The sequence below is a fragment of the Armigeres subalbatus genome, chromosome 3 (assembly GCF_024139115.2).
Source record: "Armigeres subalbatus isolate Guangzhou_Male chromosome 3, GZ_Asu_2, whole genome shotgun sequence".
NCBI classification, from domain to species: Eukaryota; Metazoa; Arthropoda; class Insecta; order Diptera; family Culicidae; genus Armigeres; species Armigeres subalbatus.
Genome location: NC_085141.1, coordinates 233,250,831 through 233,274,173, shown reverse-complemented (window position 1 = coordinate 233,274,173; position 23,343 = coordinate 233,250,831). Strand labels below are relative to the sequence as shown.

Genomic DNA, 23,343 nt, shown 5'->3' with positions numbered 1-23,343 from the left:
GCGTTTTGCCTCATGAGTTTTCCGGCAACAGAATATCACCACTTTTTTGAAATGTGAATATTATCAATATGATTGAGATTTTTGACAATTTTTGAATGGCATCAACTAGTTATCTTATTTAACTGATGCATAATGTAAAAATACCCATGAATAGCGTTACAAATAAGACAATAGAGCAGTTTTTGCTTAGCTAGGGCATATTGCCCCCCCTTCCCCTACCAGTTTTCCTCGTCGCCAAATATTATAAACGTGAAACGAGCTTAGGGAAGCACAAAGTCGACTCTGGAACTAACTAGACACTGTTGAAGATCGCGGTAATAAAATGATGGTTTTCGGAGGAGCGTTGGAATAAACGTTGTTATTCGTTTGGATGATGGAATGCGAAAAAGACCGACAGAGATCGGTCTGTTTATTTTATAATCTTTTGACATATCGAATGCTATAAAGTTATTTATAGCACATACACGCTTAGATAGGAATAATCAATTTAAGGATATACATCAGTTGGACTGCATATTTCTAGAGTGCTTTGAAAATAGGTCGTATGTGCAAAAGAGAGTCTCTCTTTGGATCTATTCTCTTTTGATTATTACGAAACTATACAAAAGTTTACTACGAATTTCTTGGCAGATATCCAAAGACAATAGCTTTGTCTATCTTGCTGAAGTGGAAATGTAGCAAAACATGCAAAACTAGCCGATATATTAGCGAAAGAGAGCGTGATCAAAGAGAATCTCTCGTTTGCACATACGACCTATTCTCAAAGCAATCTAGATTTTCTCGATCTCAGCTAATTGTTCAAATAAGCAAACGCTACACTTCGAGATACCATCGGAGCACACACAATACTAATAGCCTCTACATCAATCTTGGCAAACTTGTTAGAAGTTTTAAGATTATTTTGAAGGCAATAGAATGAACGTAATTCTAATTGTTCAAATAAGCAAAGCAAACGCTACACTTCGAGATACCATCGGAGTACACACAATACTAATAGCCTCTACATCAATCTTGGCAAACTTGTTAAAAGTTTTAAGATTATTTTGAAGGCAATAGAATGAACGTATTTCTAAGGGATCGAGGCAAGCCATGCGCGCGGATAATTGCTTATGTATTTGCTGTCACGTTTTTGTTCGTCCACAAGAAATAGATTCGGCTGATGTTTATATTTTGCATATGTATTTAAAAAAAAGTTAAAGTGATCTAAAGTTTTCAGTTTGGGCGTTTGGTGACCTTTATTAAACTGTTTTTCTTAATTGAGTGCACGAAATCGTTTGTGTATGGGCCCTCATTAGCCTAGCGGTAAAGCAAGACCATGCTGAGGGTGGCCGGGTTCGATTCCCGGTTCCTGGGCAAAAAAGTATCATCGTGTTAGCCTCATGATATACGAATGCAAAAATGGTACCTTGGCTTGGAAACCTTGCAGTTAATAGCTAGGGAAGTGCTGAATGAAATGTCCCAGGGGGGGATGTAATATCAGTAAGAAGAATATATGATAATATCAGATATACATGCATCAATAACAAATTGCTCAGAATAGCTCTGGAAGAGTGGAGTGAATTGTTCGTGGACACTAGAAGTGATCTTCGCTTCCCCTTAGTTCATTTATCCCGGAATTGGATTAATTTGGTGAGATTGTTTCAATATGTTTTTTATATAATTCCAAAACTAAATGCGCGCTGGATTTAAACATCCGAAAGCTTTTTATGGATTCATTATCCAATTGATAATGGTACGCGTGATACTTCGTGATGGTTCGCGTTCGATTGCCGCAAGGAAACTTTTCAAAAGCAAACAATTCTCAACTGGTTCTCTGGGTTCTGTGTAAATGTTCTGTCCGTGTTAAGAATTCAGTCTGTGAGAGCGATTTTCAAGCTAAGAGCTATACTATTGAAAATATTTACAATCAGTTACTATGCTAAATAGTTTTGGCTTTTTTATCTATAAGATTTTATGCTATAACAACAAATTACCCATATTGCATATCCTTATAGCATTCTTCCTAATCATAGTTCGACCTAGACCTGTGGAAAACAGATATGCTTCAACTGCCAACGGATTTTTAGACCTTGCCGTACACCAGAAAATGATTTCACATGGATTAGAATGAGATTCTTATTCAACCTAAGGCAAGCACTGAACAACCCTACCACCAGCCGCAGCACTACTGCTTAGTGCGAAGACGCGACATCATATACTAATGCCCCATTACATGAAATCTAATCACCAGTTTCTCTGTTGTTTTTCCGCCAGTTGACGCCGGGATAAAAGTTCTGCTCTTACGTCGCTCCAGAGCGCACGTGTCTGTGTTTGTGTGCGCCTGCGACTGGTGCACGAGCTAATTGCTGCAAATAATGAGCAAACCAAGCGTGATCAAAGCGAATCGTATTTCTCGAGACAGTGGCATTTGCGTCGAAGACAGCCCGCGAAGCGACTCGCCCGGAGATAGTCCAGTGAAGAAACGTTTCCCAGCCGGTGGCGGACCGGGCACCAGGCCCCGAGTGAAATCTTCCTACGTGCTTAAACTAACGCAGCATTTTGAAACTTTGAGCTGCCACGATGAAGGCAGCCGAAGTTCGCCTGCGACGTTGTCTAAATTCAGCAGTTCGCTCAGCCACTTAGCCCCGGCGAGCGCGAGTGATGAACAAGTGCCTCACCAGACGGAAGTTGAACGCCAAGTGTCTGCTAGCTCTGCTGCGGAAAGTGAGGTAAAAATGGATGACGCAGTGCAAGTGATTGAACATTTCTACAATGAAATTTTGGTCGAAGATAAACGGGTAAATAAGTTTGGTATTTTACGCGAGCATAGTCACTCGGTGGTGGCTGAAGATATCGATCAGCCGGGGGATCACCTTTCGGGCAAGGCCGAAAACGACGAAAACATGGGTGTGAGTGATAAGATAACGGATGGAGGAGACTTCCATAATGAGTCAAGCAGGTAACGTATGTTTTGATTTACTTTGACTGTTTTGCAAGTAATTGCTCGAGAGTTTCTCATCATGTATCGATATAAATCTAGTTTTTTGATTGATTATGTTTGCTTATATCTCTCCGCGCATTCATCTCTTAGACCAAGTGCACATTGTTTGATCACCTCGATATTTCTTACCGCAAGATTTTATTTTTATTTCGCGTAACGCATTGTATTCAAGAAAAGTTTTGGTAGCATTTGGATAAATTTTACTTTTTTGCAAATGACTGAAAAAAATATTCAAACTTTTTTCTTACAAATAACACAAAGGCTTCGGCCTTAAGCGGAGAGGATTCCGAAGTTCCATAGTTTGTTTGCAGTGTGGAATTGCACATAAAAAAAACAATTCCAGCCATCTACCAGATTTGAAATCATAGCCCTTAGTTACTTAGTAGCATTTTCAAGTGGTTGAATGCTCATGGAAAAACCCTATTGCTTATTAGCAAGCTACTATTCAAAATATTTTGTTTAATTAATAAAAGCACACTAAGTGGACGATAATAAGAAGCCTCAGATATTTGTTTACTCGGCTTTTAAATTGAAACAAGTTTTTAAAATTATCTATTTATCTGGACAGTATGAGATTTGAAAATATATATTTGATTCCTTAACTAGAATGGTAGTTTTTCTTAAGAATGTAGCGAATTTCATCGTCCCTCTGGACCAGTGATGGAAAATGGCACTTCGATGTCATGGGACAAATTTGATAATAATTTTTTCACAAGTTATTTCAATTGTGTTTTTTATATAAACATATAGCCCTTAAATTTGAAATAGGCGGCGTTAGAGCCGAATTAGTGTCAAATGACATTAATGTCATGACATTCCATGACATTTTGACGTAGGACTACGTTTGTCTTTTCCATATTGGGGTACACTTTGCGATTGCGAAAATCTTTAATACCATTTGATCAAGGATAAGTCAACGCTTCTAAAATACAGATTTAAACTATTTATTATTTAAAATTGGCAAACAATTTAGAAATAGAAAAACAACCTATCCCATGTATGCATCGCAAGCACAGACATCAAAATCTAGCAACTAACGGATTTGAATTTAATCCTCAGTTCGAACAAGATTTCATGCAGAGCGGCGCAGCAGCGCGGAAACAGCAGCACGATGGCACTGGTAGCATTTTCAACGTAAAACCATCGCATCCATGATGGTCGTCGGCGTCGGTGGTCATCATTCAACCTGAACGAAACAGCGTTTTATGTGAAGGAAGGGTTGATTATAATAATGTCTTCTGTTACTATCCCGCATGATGCAGTGGCGATATTGAAATTTTATTCCGAAAACTGTCCGAAAGGTCATCGAGTTTGGTTGCAATTAGTTATTGGAAAAGCGCATTGGGGAAAGAACCAGCATTTTCTGGACAGAAAGGGATGATTGCAAAAAGATCTGTTTCGGTGGCATCGCCGTGGTAGCTTGGTTGCTGTTAGTGATTTCATCCATTCGATCAAATTGATTGCCTCATCTCCCTCCGACGCGTGCTTGTGTTTCTGCTACCAAAGGGCAGCTTTCTGTCGTCACCAAACGATTAAGCTTTGCACTTTGAAGAAAATTAATCTCGGATCAACCTTCTTTTGTACCAAATGGCGGACCGGAAAAAATCGATATCATTCCCAATGACTGACAAAAACAAGATCAAATACTAACAGAAACAAAACCAAAGAATTGTGTCAAAAACTTCACTTTCTGCCGACAACAGCCAAATCGATAAAGACGCTACTCTACAGGAAAATTTCTACTGCAACCGTCGCTTACTCCAACAGACGCCAGGCGATTATGTTTTGTACTATGAAGAAAACTTCGTCTTAGGTCAACTTTATTTTGTAAGTCTTTTCAAGTGTATTTTGAATCATTAACAGCTCATAACCAAATTCAGCATCTCACGAGAAAATTTCACAGGATGCTTTGAACTTCCAGTCTCCCATGCTTCGGGACCGCTCTTTGTAGAATCCCGATCAAAATGGGTCGGGCGCGCCAGAAAGCAGCTTTCTTAGATCTAATAAATTAATCGCATGAGCTCCGTCCTTTAATTAATCGTCGTTAGTGTACATCATATTTACACCCATATCAGATCACAACGGGCAGGGCTAACGGGCTTACTTTATTGAATACAAGAAAGCTGACGATGTCGTCAAAGTAAACGAAAACTTCTGATTAAATTTTCCCGTACCCCAGTACTTCGTCCATCAGCCTCGAGAGAGTGGCGAGGCTATTGATGAGACCAAAGGGGAATCGTGTATCGGCTCGATTTGGGTTCAAGTGATATTTGCAGAAAAGCTTTCGTGAGATCGATTGTCGACAAATATCTACATTTCCCCTATCGACTCAATATGCAGTGCTGGTGAGGTAGGGGGTATGCATCGCGTTGGGTGTGGTCTGTGAGGCCATTTGTAATTGCTAGGATGAGCAGCACGTGGACTGCCAGGACAAAGGCCTCGGCAAGCTTGGCTAAGCAACGACCCGCCGTATGTCTCACAACTACCTCTTTTATCGGCTAGCTGGGTCTGGAGAACCTCTTTGGTCCAAAGGTCGGCTGGAATGTTATGTAGATCAGACCTCGGATATGTGCTAGTAATTAACAAAGCTCAGTGTTTACAATATTGCAGTACAAAATTTTACACGCTGTGTGGGTGTGCGTCAGTGTAGTTCATTTACATATACCTGGCCGGCCGGCAGACAGTTCGATGCACGGTTAGGATGACTGCTTGGGGAGACGAGCGTGGTCTGAGAGCGGTTCTGGATGATGGGCGCAAGGTTCAGGGTCGTCGGACGGGCAGGGCCAACAGACGTAGACCTTGGAGCTAGACTTTACTCGGGAGATATTCACAGGTATCAATCCACAGAAACTTGTCACTTGTCGGCGAACATACCTGATTCTGTTTTTACTTGCCCCTTAACAAAAAACGACACTATTCCACCCCTTCTCAACCTCGAAACTTTTTATGAATTATAAAGCTCACTACCGTCTGCTTCGTTTAAAGTCCACTCTAGAAAAGAACTCAATTATCTTTCAACTTCCCTATAGGAAACTTTTGTGATCCCCTCTATTCGCTTTAATCTCCTTTTCTGTCTACCTCAGCATTCACTGAACTGTATTTCCTATTCGCTGGTCAATGTAGTGTGCCAGGTAGGGTGGTCTAACCGGTAGTACCGAAACCGGTAATACCGGTATTACCGGCCAATTTTGGGTACCGAAAATACCGGTATTAGAGACGGAAAATACCGGTATTTTCGATATTGACAATTTTGCAGTCAGTATAAAAAATCTGACTTTTTCTTCAATGAACATTGTTGATATCGTCCAGAATTTTCCCACAATGTATGAAATTTTGAAAACGATACTAGAAGTAGTAGTTCTTTTCCGTAGATCACCTATGAAAAACGATTTTCTGCAAAAATATGTCTGTTCTGACTTCGGAAAAGCATTTGAATTAGTGGTGATGCCAAGGCACGCTGAAATAATTCAAGCCCTCGATCCTGTTCAAGCTGTTGTGGAACTACTGCTCTGTGAGTTCTGCACTCTGTATGAAGCCGACGTGGCGTTCCAATTTACGTTGGAACTATTATCAAATCAAGCCACAGATATTTCCGCCACTATTTCGATGCTTTTAAGGAATGGATCCAAGAGAGACGATCCAAATATATCGTTCTTTTTGCTTTTTTGAATAGTTCTTCCGTGAAGCAATTAATCAGAAATGATCATTGATTTTTTTCTGGTTTATCGGTTAAAGAACAACTTGTGAAGAGACTGTAGCAAAGCAAAACACTTGCGTTGCTGGTGGCAAATACGTTGACGCCAGGATCCTTGAATACAATCCGTAAGGAATTCTCCTACAATGAATCGGAAGAGATTACGGGGAAGTATTTGACACTGATTTTCGACGGTCTTGGAACCATTCGTCCTTTTTCGTTTCAACCAGAGAGGGCATTCTCGGTAGTTGGCAACATTTCTAACAAAATCCAATGCGGATTGGGAGATGAGTCGCTCAGTATGTTTATTTATTATTTTATTTATTTAGACTAAGGCCGAAGTGGCCAGTGCGGTATATAGGAGTCTTCTCCATTCGGCTCTGTCCATGGCTACACGTCGAAAACCACGCAGTCTACGGAGGGTCCGCAAGTCATCTTCCACCTGATCGATCCACCTTGCACACTGCGCACCTCGCCTTCTTGTGCCCGTCGGATCATTGTCGAGAACCATTTTTACCGGATTGTTGTCCGACATACTGGCTACGTGCCCGGCCCACCGCAGTCGTCCGATTTTCGCGGTGTGTACGATGGATGGGCCCTCCTTAGCCGTGCGGTAAGACGCGCGGCTACAAAGCAAGACCATGCTGAGGGTGGCTAGGTTCGATTCCCGGTGCCGGTCTAGGCAATTTTCGGATTGGAAATCGTCTCGACTTCCCTGGGCATAAAAGTATCATCGTGCTAGCCTCATGATATACGAATGCAAAAATGGTAACCTGGCTTAGAAACCTCGCAGTTAATAACTGTGGAAGTGCTTAATGAACACTAAGCTGCGAGGCGGCTCTGTCCCAGTGTGGGATGTAATGCCAATAAGAAGAAGAAGAAGAACGATGGATGGTTCTCCCAGCAGCTGATGCAACTCGTGGTTCATTCGCCTCCTCCACGTACCGTCCGCCATCTGCACCCCACCATAGATGGTACGCAGCACTTTCCTTTCGAAAACTCCAAGTGCGCGTTGGTCCTCCACGAGCATCGTCCAGGTCTCGTGTCCGTAGATGACTACCGGTCCAATGAGCGTTTTGTGGATTGTCAGTTTGGTACGGCGGCGAACTCTATTCGCGTCTTGCGGAGGCCAAAGTACGTACGATTTCCAGCCATTATGCGTCTCCGGATTTCTCTGCTGGTATCATTTTCGAATTTCGACAGTCGCCAGTGAGCCCAAGTACACAAATTCTTCTACCACCTCGATTTCGTTACCACCGATGCAAACTCGTGGTGGGTGTCTTCTCTTGAACCTCTTCCTATCATGTACTTCGTCTTCGACGTGTTGATGACTAGTCCGATCCGCTTGGCTTCCCTCTTCAGTCTGATGTAGGCTTCCTCCATCTTCTCAAAATTACGTGCCATAATATCTATGTCGTCGGCGAAGCCAAATAGCTGGACGGACTTATTGAAAATTGTACCACTCGTGTTAATCACTGCTTTTCGTATTACCCCTTCCAAAGCGATGTTGAATAGCAGACACGAAAGACCATCACCTCGCCGTAACCCTCTGCGGGTTTCGAAGGGACTCGAGAATGCCCCTGAAACTCGAAGTACGCACATCACCCGATCCATCGTCGCTTTGATCAACCGTGTCAGTTTATCCGGAAATCCGTGTTCGTGCATTAGCTGCCAAAGCTGGTACCGATCGATTGTATCATATGCGGCTTTGAAGTCGATGAATAGATGATGTGTGGGCACGTTGTATTCGCGGCATTTCTGCAGTACTTGGCGAATGGCAAACACCTGGTACTGCCCCACGAACTTCCTTGCAGGACTGAAATTGTAGTAGGATTGAAATCGAGAAAAAAATAAGTCCTTTTTTATTATTCCACGCTTCCGTATTGAATGTTGTGCTCTTGAAAACGCGTGTAAATTTAGTTCTGGATTCCGTAAAGATTGTCTTTAAGGACACTCATCACGTAATTCAAATTTCAAAGTACACGCGCTCTCAAAGGCACACTACTCTATATGTAAGCAACGCACAACTGTCATTTTTAAAATTTCAGCTTTGCTGCCTCGCTTCCGTGTCAAATGGTGTGCCCTTGAAAACGCGAAAAACTTTCAAATTTGGATTCCGTGGGGAGTGTATGTGCCAGCTCGCAGAGTAGAGATTTTGTCAGTACTCCTTTTCCTCAAATTTTTCGATGAAATTTTACAGACACCGTTGGCTTGAAAATTCTGTAGTCGTCCAGCGCGGGAAATAAGTTGTCCCTTCCATTCAAGAGTTTGTAGATGATCTAAAACGTGACAAACTGGATCCAACCTGCAAGTCATTCGATGTAACCAAAGCATTATGTACGATCCATTAATACTGCCGAAGCTGGCCTTTTTCAAGTCAATTACTTAAAAAAACCTCGAAAACTTTCTTCATGATTATCAAAGCAAAGTACCGATGGTTCCCTTTCTGTATACCGACATTTCTCGAGTCCACAGATAAAACAAAACGCAATACATGCGCATGAGCCACCAAAACCGAACACCAAATTGATATTTAATTTCTTTCGCGGCGTCCAAAATACGTGCTCGATGGCTACTCAGAAACGAATTTTCTGATTTTCTGATTAATTTACTCACCCGCACAATGCAGAACAAAATTTTGGTCACAAGCCCATCGTTTATTGCTTTCCGCGCAAAGCAAAACTAAATTTCAACGACCGGCCGATCCCTCTGCTTACTGGAGAAACACGACTGCACTGACCAAGTTTAACCTTCCTAACGAGTTTTTTTGACGTAGGACTTACGTCTCTCTTCACTATACCGGGTGTCATTTCAATATTTCTAAATCGACCGCGTTACGCTGTGTTGAAAGATTTTGAATGATGATAGCGTTTGTCCCAGTGAACGGATCTCTTCGGAAAACCCCTTAATCGACAGATCTTTAGTATGCCTTTCATATTCATACTTGATGTGACCCGAAAAACTTGTTTCAATAGGCCTAAAACTGTTTTCGGAGCAAAACATTGACTGCACTGAAACCTATAAATATGGGTGCCGCCTGTTCCTCGCGTCATTTGTTCGCTTGATTCTTATGGGTGCAGACGCTAACTGATAAGCTGCAACTGCGCACCAAAATAAGCCATAAAAGAGGGTGACCCAATTTTTCCTTCTCATTCTGTTCAGAGCTTCCAACGGGATATTTTTCTTTCATTCTAACCGGGACAAGCAAAGCCACAGCAGCATCGGTTCGACAGCACTCGCAACTTTTCGCAAAACAGCATCGTCCGCATCATCCGCTTTTCGGCCCGGCAGCGCCGAGGCCACCATCAGCCAAAGCATGCCAGTACAGCCGCAGAAAATATTCCAGAAGCAGCCCATTCTACAAACCCGACACCGCAGCAATGCCGAGCAGATACCGGCAACAGCAGCAGAGTCGAGCCGAGACTAGCCGGCATCAATGAAGAGCTGAGGCCTTCCGGCATCAGTGTTGAGCCGAGACCGGCCGGCATTGGTATCGAGCCGAAACAAGTTGAAGAAAATCAAAAAAAGAACTGCAATGTTCTTGAAGAAATCGCGTGTGTGTATGTGTTTTGGTTTCGAGTAAAGAAACCCCCTCGGTCAACCAGTTTCCCGAAAGGAGTTAATTTTCGGCCCTTATCAGGGTGGAAGGTGGAAGCAGCACTACGAGGAACATCTGAATGGCGCTGAGAGTACAGGCAATGAAAGTCAAGGCAGCGGAGGAGATGACTACGTCAGTTCAGCGGACGATGGAAGCCAACCAGCCCCCACCTTGAGGGAAGTTAAGGATGCCATTCAACAGCTAAAGACCAATAAAGCAGCTGGTAAGGATGGTATCGGAGCTGAGCTCATCAAGATGGGCCCGGAAAAGCTGGCCACTTGCCTGCACAAACTGATAGTCAGAATCTGGGAAAACGAACAGCTACCGGAGGAGTGGAAGGAAGGGTTATATGCCCCATCTACACGAAAGGTGACAAACTGGCGTGTGAGAACTTTCGAGCAATCACCATCCTTAATGCCGCCTACAAAGTGATATCCCAGATCATCTTCCGTCGTCTGTCACCATTTGTGCACGAGTTCGTGGGAAGTTATCAAGCCGGCTTCGTTGACGGCCGCTCGACAACGGACTATATACTTACTGTACGGCAAATCCTACAAAATGCCGTGAATACCAGGTCCCATCGCACCATCTGTTCGTTGATTTCAAGGCGGCATACGACAGTATAGACCGCGTAGAGCTATGGAAAATTATGGACGAGAACAGCTTCCTGGAAAGCTTTCCAGACTGATCAAAGCAACGGTGGATGGTGTGCAAAACTGTGTGAAGATCTCAGGCGAACACTCCAGTTCGTTCGAATCGCGCCGGGGACTAAGACAAGGTGATGGACTTTCGTGCCTGTTGTTCAACATTGCGCTAGAAGGTGTCATGCGGAGAGCCGGGTGTAACAGCCGGGGTACGATTTTCAACAGATCCAGTCAATTTATTTGCTTCGCGGATGACATGGACATTGTCGGCCGAACATTTGCAAAGGTGGCCGAACTGTACACCCGCCTGAAACGTGAAGCAACAAAAGTTGGACTGGTGGTGAATGCGTCAAAGACAAAGTACATGCTTGTGGGTGGAACCGAGCGCGACAGGGTCCGCCTGGGAAGCAGTGTTACGATAGACAGGGGATACCTTCGAGGTGGTCGAGGAATTCGTCTACCTCGGATCCTTGCTAACGGCTGACAACAACGTTAGTCGTGAAATACGAAGGCGCATCATCTGTGGAAGTCGGGCCTATTACGGGCTCCAGAAGAAACTGCGGTCGAAAAAGATTCGCCACCGCACCAAATGTGTCATGTACAAGACGTTAATAAGACCGGTAGTCCTCTACGGACATGAAACATGGACAATGCTCGAGGAGGACTTGCAAGCACTCGGAGTATTCGAGAGACGGGTGCTTAGGACCATCTTTGGCGGTGTAAAAGAAGTCGGTGTGTGGCGGCGAAGAATGAACCATGAGCTCGCCCAGCTCTACGGCGAACCCAGTATCCAGAAGGTAGCTAAAGCCGGAAGGGTACGATGGGCAGGGCATGTTGCAAGAATGCCGGACAGCAACCCTGCAAAGATGGTGTTCGCTTCCGATCCGGCAGGTACGAGACGACGTGGAGCGCAGCGAGCGAGATGGGCAGACCAGGTGCAGAACGACTTGGCGAGCGTGGGGCGTATTCGAGGATGGAGAGATGCGGCCTCGAACCGTGTATTGTGGCGTCAAATTGTTGATTCAGTGTTATCTGTATAGATGTAGACTAAATAAATGAAATGAATCAGGGCCAAGAGAGTTAATAATAATTTTCGCAATTGGGTGGCATACGTCACTGGTTCGTCACATGCTGCATTAAGGCAATTCGCATCCCGCTGGTTCCATTGAAGAAACAGCACACGTCAAGCGGATACGCTGCATGAAGACAGCTTTGGCTTTGCGCTCCACCCAGGAGCACCCAGCATCAGCCTTACAGTCCGCTGCAACATGACGCAACAGATGGAGATAGAAAATGTATTTCTTTGAAGCAAACGGTTCTTCTGAGAGCCACTGATATATATATATATATATATATAATATCAAAGTTTTAAATACCCTCCGCGTTAGAAAATGTACTTGGGTGTCAAATCCAATATTCTAGAGATAAAATGTTATACGCGAATAGCAGATTTTCAAGATTTTTTATAACCGTGACATAACAAGAACTGTGATCGCGAAGTGGACGAAAAACTAGACTTGACCATGCCTTTAAAGAAACTTGATATGTCCAAATTTTCCACATAATCTAATTTAGATAAATAAATCGGTGATAACAGCCCAAACATTAGTATATAACAGTTTTCGTGAGCAATTTAAAAAAAATATCTCAAAATGAAAAGCTATCAATCGATTTAAATAGAAAACATTGTTTGATACTGTTCGCGCACAAAGCGAACGTGACTGAATATTCTCCCAAGTTACCAATCCAAAATTTTCCGCACTTCCCACCTGAACAGCAATTCTTAGCTCGATTGCCTGGCTTGTGGCCTGTACCGTGCGAAAAGTCCTGTTAGGAAATAGACGCCAGCAGCGAGCAACAAAAGAAATTAGAAGAAGCCCATCACTAACGCGTCGATGATGATGACGCTTTGGCTGACAAAGGAACGGGATACAAGACGCTCACTGATTGGCCGACCAATCGGGAAGCAGAGACGATTCAAAATTAAGTATAAAAGAAAAGTGCATTCGCTTACAGAGCATTCAGTCCTTCTTATTAGTTGGACCAAGCCGAAACAGCCTTTTTCAAGGCTATAAGAGTTAAATAATTTCCTTATTCAGTCGATATCGCATGGACTCGGAGGTCCTTCAGTCGAAGCTGCGAATGAGCTGCTGCTGGGTCTGACGAGAAGGCATAAAATAGCGCAACGTGATTTTTTTCCCTTCATTCTGACCGGGACAAGCCAAGTAACAGTAATATCGATTCGACAGCATTCACACCTTTTAGCAAGGCAGCATCGTTCATACTATCCACTTTTTCGGCCCGGCAGAGTCGAGGCCAACATCAGCCGAAGCATAGCCATCAGTACAGCAGTAGAAGAAGTTCCAGAATCAGTCCACCCCACAGACCCGACACCGCAGCAATGCCGAGCAGATACCGGTAACAGCAGCAGAGTCGAGCCGAGGCCGGCCGGCATCAGTATCGATCCGAGCCAGGCTGAAAAAAAGCAAGAAAAAGAATTGCAATGCTTTTGAAGCAACCCTGTGTGTGTTTTGGTTTCGAACAAGAAACTCTTTCGGTCAACCAGGCCCTTTTGGCGTTATAGCTGATACAGCTGTGCCATCTCTATGCTCCGGTTTTGACAGCTGGGCAGACCAGAAAGAAGAAGAAGAAGAAGAAGAACCAGGCCCTTATCAGGGCCAAGAAAGATAATGATAATGCTCGCAATTGGTCACCGGTTCATCGGTCGGCAGTTCGTATCCCGCTGGTTCCATCTGGAGAAACAACACACGTCGGCACATACCTACACTGCATGAAGACAGCTTTGGTTTCGCGCTCCACCCGGAGCACCCAACATTAGTTTTACAATCCACTGCAACATGACGCAACAGATGGTCATAGAAAATGTTTATGTTCAAAGCATACGGTTCTTCTGAGAGCCATTGATAGACTTACTAAAGAGTTCTTAAAAATTCTAAAATACTCTAGAGATAAAATGTTATACGCGAATAGCAGATTTTCAAGATTTTTTCATAACCGTTACATAACAAGAACTGTGACATATAATGAAATAAATCACAAAAAATTCCACTATTAGATGAAAAATCGATTGAGAGCTTTTCTTTTTGAGATATTTTTTCCTATATTGCTCATGAAAATTGTTATAATAATGTTTGGGCTGTTATCGACGATTTTTTATACAAATTAGGTGACGTGAGAGATTTGGATGGCAAAGGCATGGTCAAGTCAAGTCCTACGACCACTTCGCGGTTATGTCACAGACATTACCCACTGTTCGTTTTTTTACCATATAACTTCAATGCGTCTCTCAAAATTAAATTGTTTGTTTAAATCAAGTTGCAGATAAGTTGAATGTGTCTTCATTAATAAAGCATCGTTCAACGTTTTGACAATTCACATTTTTTCCTGTACTGGTGCAATAAAGTAACAGGAAACCCGAAAACAAATCTTCATTATCGCATGGTTTTTATGGTGAGTCAACATGCAGTCCCTTCGAAGTGTCGAATGGTGCTGTGGTAGAGTAAAGGACTATTAATCACTAGATCCATAAATCGAATCCAGTTTTTTATTTTTATTTTATTTTTTTCCGCTTTTACTGCAATCGAAGGACGTTTCCGTCGGGTCCACCTCTTGCGCTTTTTAGATTTCAAGAGGGTTATATTTGATGGCACATACGCAAAGATTGTTTCATTCCGAATAGTGTGTTGCGACTATTCGGAATGAAACAATCTTTGCGTATGTGAAATGTTCAGTAGTGAAACAGTTTGTGCTGCTTTGGTAGCCTCTGAGATGATTCGTCATCCGGAGACGAGCCAGCCTCGGGCTGAAAGTCTCCTTAATAAAGATACAAAAAAAAAAAAAAACGAACAGTGGGTAATGTCTGTGACATAACCGCGAAGTGGACGTAGGACTTGACTTGACCATGCCTTTGCCATCCAAATCTCTCACGTCACCTAATTTGTATAAAAAATCGTCGATAACAGCCCAAACATTATTATAACAATTTTCATGAGCAATATAGGAAAAAAATATCTCAAAAAGAAAATCTCTCAATCGATTTTTCATCTAATAGTGGATTTTTTTGTGATTTATTTCATTATATGTCACAGTTCTTGTTATGTAACGGTTATGGAAAAATCTTGAAAATCTGCTATTCGCGTATAACATTTTATCTCTAGAGTATTTTAGAACTATTTAGTATTTATACTATTTAGTATTTAAGAACTCTTTAGTAAGTCTATCAATGGCTCTCAGAAGAACCGAATGCTTTGAAAATAAACATTTTCTATGACCATCTGTTGCGTTATGTTGCAGTGGATTGTAAAACTAATGTTGGGTCCTCCGGGTGGAGCGCGAAACCAAAGCTGTCTTCATGCAGTGTAGGTATGTGCCGACGTGTGTTGTTTCTCCAGATGGAACCAGCGGGATACGAACTGCCGACCGATGAACCGGTGACCAATTGCGAGCATTATCATTATCTTTCTTGGCCCTGATAAGGGCCTGGTTCTTCTTCTTCTTCTTTTTTCTGGTCTGCCCAGCTGTCAAAACCGGAGCATAGAGATGGCACAGCTGTATCAGCTATAACGCCAAAAGGGCCTGGTTGACCGAAAGAGTTTCTTGTTCGAAACCAAAACACACACAGGGTTGCTTCAAAAGCATTGCAATTCTTTTTCTTGCTTTTTTTCAGCCTGGCTCGGATCGATACTGATGCCGGCCGGCCTCGGCTCGACTCTGCTGCTGTTGCCGGTATCTGCTCGGCATTGCTGCGGTGTCGGGTCTGTGGGGTGGACTGCTTCTGGAACTTCTTCTACTGCTGTACTGATGGCTATGCTTCGGCTGATGTTGGCCTCGACTCTGCCGGGCCGAAAAAGTGGATAGTATGAACGATGCTGCCTTGCTAAAAGGTGTGAATGCTGTCGAATCGATATTACTGTTACTTGGCTTGTCCCGGTCAGAATGAAGGGAAAAAAATCACGTTGCGCTATTTTATGCCTTCTCGTCAGACCCAGCAGCAGCTCATTTGCAGCTTCGACTGAAGGGCCTCCGAGTCCATGCGATATCGACTGAATAAGGAAATTATTTAACTCTTATAGCCTTGAAAAAGGCTGCTTGGTCCAACTAATAAGAAGGACTGAATGCTCTGTAAGCGAATGCACTTTTCTTTTATACTTAATTTTGAATCGTCTCTGCTTCCCGATTGGTCGGCCAATCAGTGAGCGTCTTGTATCCCGTTCCTTTGTCAGCCAAAGCGTCATCATCATCGACGCGTTAGTGATGGGCTTCTTCTAATTTCTTTTGTTGCTCGCTGCTGGCGTCTATTTCCTAACAGGACTTTTCGCACGGTACAGGCCACAAGCCAGGCAATCGAGCTAAGAATTGCTGTTCAGGTGGGAAGTGCGGAAAATTTTGGATTGGTAACTTGGGAGAACATTCAGTCACGTTCGCTTTGTGCGCGAACAGTATCAAACAATGTTTTTCTATTTAAATCGATTGATAGCTTTTCATTTTGAGATATTTTTTTTAAATTGCTCACGAAAACTGTTATATACTAATGTTTGGGCTGTTATCACCGATTTATTTATCTAAATTAGATTATGTGGAAAATTTGGACATATCAAGTTTCTTTAAAGGCATGGTCAAGTCTAGTTTTTCGTCCACTTCGCGATCACAGTTCTTGTTATGTCACGGTTATAAAAAATCTTGAAAATCTGCTATTCGCGTATAACATTTTATCTCTAGAATATTGGATTTGACACCCAAGTACATTTTCTAAGGGGCCATCCACAAAGTACGTCACGCTCTTAGGGGGGAGGGGGGGGGGGTTTCGAGCTGCGTGACGACCCATACAAAAATTTTATAGGTTTCATACAAAAAGTGTGACGAAGGGGGGAGGGGGGGTTGAAAATCGCCAATTTTTGCGTGACGTACTTTATGGATCTTCCCTAACGCAGAGGGTATTTAAAACTTTGATATTATATATATATATATATATCAGTGGCTCTCAGAAGAACCGTTTGCTTCAAAGAAATACATTTTCTATCTCCATCTGTTGCGTCATGTTGCAGCGGACTGTAAGGCTGATGCTGGGTGCTCCTGGGTGGAGCGCAAAACCAAAGCTGTCTTCATGCAGCGTATCCGCTTGACGCGTGCTGTTTCTTCAATGGAACCAGCGGGATGCGAATTGCCTTAATGCAGCATGCGACGAACCAGTGACGTATGCCACCCAATTGCGAAAATTATTATTAACTCTCTTGGCCCTGATAAGGGCCGAAAATTAACTCCTTTCGGGAAACTGGTTGACCGAGGGGGTTTCTTTACTCGAAACCAAAACACACACACACACACGCGATTTCTTCAAGAACATTGCAGTTCTTTTTTTGATTTTCTTCAACTTGTTTCGGCTCGATACCAATATCCCGTTGGAAGCTCTGAACAGAATGAGAAGGAAAAATTGCGTCACCCTCTTTTATGGCTTATTTTGGTGCGCAGTTGCAGCTTATCAGTTAGCGTCTGCACCCATAAGAATCAAGCGAACAAATGACGCGAGGAACAAGCGGCACCCATATTTATAGGTTTCAGTGCAGTCAATGTTTTGCTCCGAAAACAGTTTTAGGCCTATTGAAACAAGTTTTTCCGGTCATATCAAGTATGAATATGAAAGGCATACTAAAGATCTGTCGATTAAGGGGTTTTCCGAAGAGATCCGTTCACTGGGACAAACGCTATCATCATTCAAAATCTTTCAACACAGCGTAACGCGGTCGATTTAGAAATATTGAAATGACACCCGGTATAGTGAAGAGAGACGTAAGTCCTACGTCAAAACAGTAATAAATTCGTTCTTGTGCGATATTCATGTGCAACTTTCGTCCATATAAAAGTGGCCAACTGACGATCCTTTCTCCGACGATTACAGAATGTAGGTGAGGCCGATCACCTATCTTAGGTTAGTTTCAGCTTCTGAGCTGACGATTATTTTGGGTATATAAACATTTATATTTGGTTGAGAAATGCCTGAGATATTGTTAAGTCAAATCCGGGTCAATATGACCCGAACACCGTAAGAGTGATTCTTTTTTTAAGCACTGTAGGAAGGTTAAAGAAACATACACTACCAGGTATCACTACCAGGTCATTTACAAACAAAATAAAATTTAACAACGTATGTGGCTTCCATGAGTAACACCTGATGGAGTACCAAATAAGCTGAATTGATATTAACGTATGTAGAACGGTTTGTTTAATAGCACTGGAACCAATTCATCGCTTAATTGTATTCCAATATCTCTTATCAATATAAATTGCATTAGGCACCTTATCGGAAATTTTGCCTTCACATATATGGTAACCTGTCGTTCTCTTTCTATGGAGTTGATTAGTGTGTTGACGCTGTGGATCGTATCCGGGCAAAATCGTGAGTGATTAAAAGTGATTGCTATCTGTTCATCGAGGGGTCAAAATATCTACAGATAAGAGATTTTTCCTTCAAATTTACCAACGAAAGGATGTGATTGTTCTTATTCTAATTATAAAACCCCGTCTCGCTAAAATATTCAGAGGCGGTCGGATGCATGCTGTAATAAGTTATCCTTATCTAGTGACGGTTCATCTGGAGTGTGAGTAGGGAGGAAACATTCTTGAAGAACTCGGCAAGCAGTTTGTTCTGCGGAATCAACAAATAGGGGTAACGGCTCAAACCTTGGCCCATTATGCGACGGATAAGCACATTTATCGTTATAAATCTTCATACATTGCATTTCCAACCAGAATTATTCTACCAGCCGGCTTACTTACATTTGGTTTTGACGCCAAATAGCAAAAAATGACGATGAATGTCCGCAATATCTCATTTAAACCAGCGAAAGTCTCGAGCGAAATGGACAAAAGGTCGGCATCCTTGTCCCTATCAGGTGGATAATTTTTCAGCCCACTTGGGACGAGTGATTGTTGATTTCGAACATACGAGAGATAAAGATGGGTTGCTGTTTATAGTACCAGTCATTTTGCTTGCGTTAAATAAAGGCAGCATGCAAACAAATAGAGAAAATCAAATCATCTTATTGAGCGTGAATTCCAATTGGTTGCATGTAAAATACTACCACACCGACTGTGAGAGTGCGTTTCAGGTTCCCCCAATAGCACGCTTACTAAGGACATGCTAACGAAAATACTATTATATGACTCATTTATTTCCCAAATATTTACCATATTTACAAGTGTAGCAGTTTAAAAAAATGAAAACTGTATTAAAAACTGCACTTGCAAAAAGGCTACATGTTCTAGCCCTCATGTTGTGCCTTCAAACAAATTGCATACGTTAATTATTGGCTGCCGCATAATTTTGAGATTTACTGCTAGTTGAAACCATGGCAGTTATGTTGCTCTCGCTCTCGCGATACTCTCAAAGAAACTTTTTTCCAAAACGTAAACAATGCTTTAGGTGGGGATGATGCATAACGCACTACTGAAGAAAGCCAATTGTAAAACTTATTCTTATGCAATTCCTTTCTTTGTACAGTGCATAAACAGTGTCAACTGTGCCAACTACTTGATATTATTACACAATTATTCATAAATACAATTATTGGATGCTTGTTTTTAACTCTGCCTGCATTGAAGTTTCATGATTGGTACGTGCGTTTGATTCCACTCCTCTCTATATCGATCAGCTGTTGTGAATCCTCTCAAAACTCTCACGTGTTTCAACTTCCCGAGTTGAAAGAATACTTTTTTGGTATCATTTTACAGATCAAAATACTTTTTGCAAGCAATAATAAATCTAAATTATGATGAAGGTATTTGTCAAGTAATTTGACTTGAAATTATTCACATGAAATGACGTTGAAAGTTTATCTAATGAAACATACGTTCCATTGTATCTTTCCATTATTAAATGAGAAAATGTTTGTATGATTCGTGCGAAAGATGATAAAACTAAATATTCATGCACTAATTGAATCATTTATTTGCGAAATTATGAAGAAAATGGTGTATCGAACCACGAAAGGTTGATGCTTGAATCGCTTTTGCTTAAATCGTGTTTAGAAGCCGTAAGGTAGGCAATTATTTTTGGTATGTTCTGCAAATGGAAGCGATTATATCGTGATTCGAGAAAAGCATCATGAGGGCCCATTCACAAACTACATAACGTTTTAGGTTGTGGGAGGGTACTTGTCTGAGCGTTAAGGACTTTATAAATTTCAGAACCCTACCATACATGAAGCATTACTAGAGGCTTGGTGTGGGTTGAGTTTAGCGTCATGCAATTTGCAAATGAAACTTAACCGCTGAGTGGATTAACCTGTTTTAACAAAAATTCTTAGCAACCTAATCGCAAGCATCGGATATTTTATCTGCAGCTTTCGATTATTTTCTCCAGTACGGGTTATTGGTGAGAATGTTTTGATTTTAAAATTCACCTATACTAACGTAGTGCTACAAATCGAAAGCGCATGCCACCATTTGGCTACGGGTGCCCCCAGTGTTGTCCAAAAAAGTTTTGGTTAATTATGTCGCTATACTAATGGAAATTGTGAAATAAAAATGATAGCTGACATAGCGTGGTTGTTATCCATTCATCTGATGTGTGAAAGCAGGTATGTTCATTCAGAAAACTCTTTTATTGGGCAAATAAAAAACTCTAGCTCAGCCAGCCTGCATAAGTCAACGAAACATGGCTGCTAAAAAACCGAGTCAAAGTGATTTTTCACGCAAGATAATTGCTTGTAATAGTTTAAGAAGAGTATAAATCTAGAGTTATGAAGCAGATATATGTTTGATACACTTTTCTATAGAAGCAGTGGTTAATATCTCCCTACAAATCGACGTATTATCGCTGAAATATTGATTAATTTGCGTGATGAGCCAATGTTACATCCAGGGCCAACATTACCGCCGGTAACCCTACTTCTAAAAATTGTAAATATGTAAATATGTAGTAGAAACAGCATCATAACCAGATGTTTCAAGTCAACCCAATCTCGGAAATCGTTTGTTATATTCCGGTCCAATACCATTTGGCACACATTGCTAGTTTCGATGAAAGCACGTCTCTTATCAGCTTCCGTCACAGTGGCGGCAGTGACTCTCTATCGCACTCTTTGTTAACGTAACACAAAGATCGTTTAGTCATATCCAGAACAAATTATCCGACATTAATATTTCGCCAACAAGTGTACTAAATCTCTTAAAATATTTCAGGGATTTTGAGATGGAGGACGAGCCAATGGATGTGGCGGTAGCGGAAGCCCGAAATATTTCTCTGTCCCAAGAACCTGCCGATCATGAGCACTATTACGAGGAAGATGATTTCAGTGCTACCGATTCGTTTGATTCGTCGGACGATGAAGACCTGATAGCGGTGAGCAAATCAAGACCTGATTCCGATTCCTCGATAAAGTCAGAGTATGTCAGACGAGCGTAATCATATGGAACATGTATTCTAATTAGTCTTTACCTTTGAAGGCGCATCAGCAACATTATGAAGGAACTGTTGGAAAACGAGGAAACCTATGTGCAAACACTTGAAAAGGGCATAGAAAATTACATAAGCGTGATGAATCAGAAGGATTTACCACCGGCACTGAGAGGACAAAAGTATCACATTTTCGGAAATATTGAAAGTATTTTCGAGCTGCACAATGAAAAGTTCCTTCCAAAGCTTCGCGATAACAGTGCCAGCATCCAAGGTGTTGCAGAGACGTTCATCGAATTTATTGAGTATGATCGGTTCTACTGCTACATTTTGTTTGCGCTGAATCGACCAAATTCCGAAAAGATTTGCAATAAGAACTTGGACTTTTTTCAAGTGAGTGATCTGATTACGTTGAAGGAATGTTTATTTATTTCGATTGCATTTTAGGAAAGACAAAACCAAGTTGGCGATAAACTAGGACTTAACAGTTTTCTTCTACAACCGATCCAACGATTGATGAGGTACAAATTGTTGCTAGCCGAAATAAATAAGGAAGCTTTGAAGTTAATAGCGGATGCTCTGATGGACTCGGTGAAGGACGAAATCGGAGTACTGTGCAAGGCCGAGAAACGGCTGGAACGGTTCATCGATATCGTGAATGAGGCTATGAGTATCAACGATATTTGCGAATGCTACGAGGTGAGTACAATTAACATAAAAAAAAATCAGCCAACGCAAAATGGGACCAATCCGGAAAAGGGGGTCAAAAGTAAAAACATGCATTTTTTTTATTTGCTTACTAAGTTTTTTGAAATGCATCACATTTTGACGAATTCCAGTGTCGCTAAAGGCTTGCTTTTACGTGTTACTAAATGTCATGTTAGTAAAATATAATTGATAACTAATGGAATCTAATTGATCATGAAATGTCCCTTGCATGAAGATAATACACGCAAAAAAAAGCGTTCCCGAATTCGTGAACTAGCAAAAATACACCGTGATTTAATTCATGGATTCAGGAACATCAGTCACGTTTTCCAGAACGTTCCAGAAAACGTGACTGTGTTTCCAAATCTGTGGCTGTTGTTCACGAAAAAAATACACCGTGAACTTGTTAGTTCACGAATTCCTGAACGCTTTTTTGCATATGTACCTACAGTGTATAATAATACACCATTTTGATAAACTCATGTTTGATCCTTTTTAATGCGATTGGTCCGCCACTTCAATTGGAATGCTCAACATTAACCTGTTTCCGGAGAAGGATTTCAAATGCATAGGGACGGACTTGATGACTTCCTTCTCCGTTGCCGCTAATTTTGGTTTCGGTCAAATTGTTGATACACCTCCGGTACTGCTTCTGAAGAATAGCGGTAACAAGAATCCCGAGAAAAATAAACCTGTGAGTGTCTACATTGACGTCTATTTATACACGGTGAAAAGGACCACTCCACCAGCACTTCACTGAACATTCACTAATCAAGAAGCGAACCTCAGATGTGTGTATGTCGTTAGGTTGGGGAATTGGCAACATGTAATAACATTAACACCTATGAACATTCAATACGATAGAGACCGAATTACGTTTGGCCTAACCAATAATTATTCCTTCTTTATTGCTCAATGTTTTCATCTATAATTTTTGCATTTTTTCGTGTTTAAATGTTTCATTATTTTCAAACATCCATTCCATTTGCAATTCACTGAACTGACACACAATTTACATTTACACAGCGCTATTTAAGCTTTTATATACTACATAATTAGTTTATGTTCATGTTCCAAATGTTTGCATCAAAATAAAAGTAAATTTACAAATTATTTCTGACTGTGCTATTTAAACAAAGACGTGAACTGTGAGAATTGTTAGCAAGGAAACGTGCGACAGAACGTGAAACAAGACCAGCGAAAAGATTTAAATGCGAAGTAAGCAACAAACAATCATAAATCGCATTTATTGATACAAATTCGTACAAAATCTCCTTATGGTGTGAGGCTTATCAGTTTATTGAA

General features: G+C 41.6%; 1 protein-coding gene across 4 annotated transcripts in view; it reads left to right on the top strand.

The window, feature by feature from the left end:
* The window catches only part of LOC134220868 (uncharacterized), a 59,700-nt gene that overhangs the window by 10,143 nt on the left and 26,214 nt on the right, over positions 1-23,343 (top strand). The window contains exons 1-6 of one of the 4 annotated variants that reach the window (XM_062700028.1): positions 2,110-2,129; positions 2,254-2,938; positions 21,117-21,320; positions 21,381-21,723; positions 21,778-22,029; positions 22,595-22,732. In XM_062700028.1, coding sequence (XP_062556012.1) covers positions 2,355-2,938; positions 21,117-21,320; positions 21,381-21,723; positions 21,778-22,029; positions 22,595-22,732 — 1,521 coding nt within the window. In that variant the 5' untranslated portion in view covers positions 2,110-2,129; positions 2,254-2,354. Of the gene's footprint in view, positions 1-2,109; positions 2,130-2,253; positions 2,939-20,861; positions 21,025-21,116; positions 21,321-21,380; positions 21,724-21,777; positions 22,030-22,594; positions 22,733-23,343 lie in introns of those variants that run through there. The other 3 variants (XM_062700027.1, XM_062700031.1, XM_062700030.1) reach the window with 3 other exon arrangements.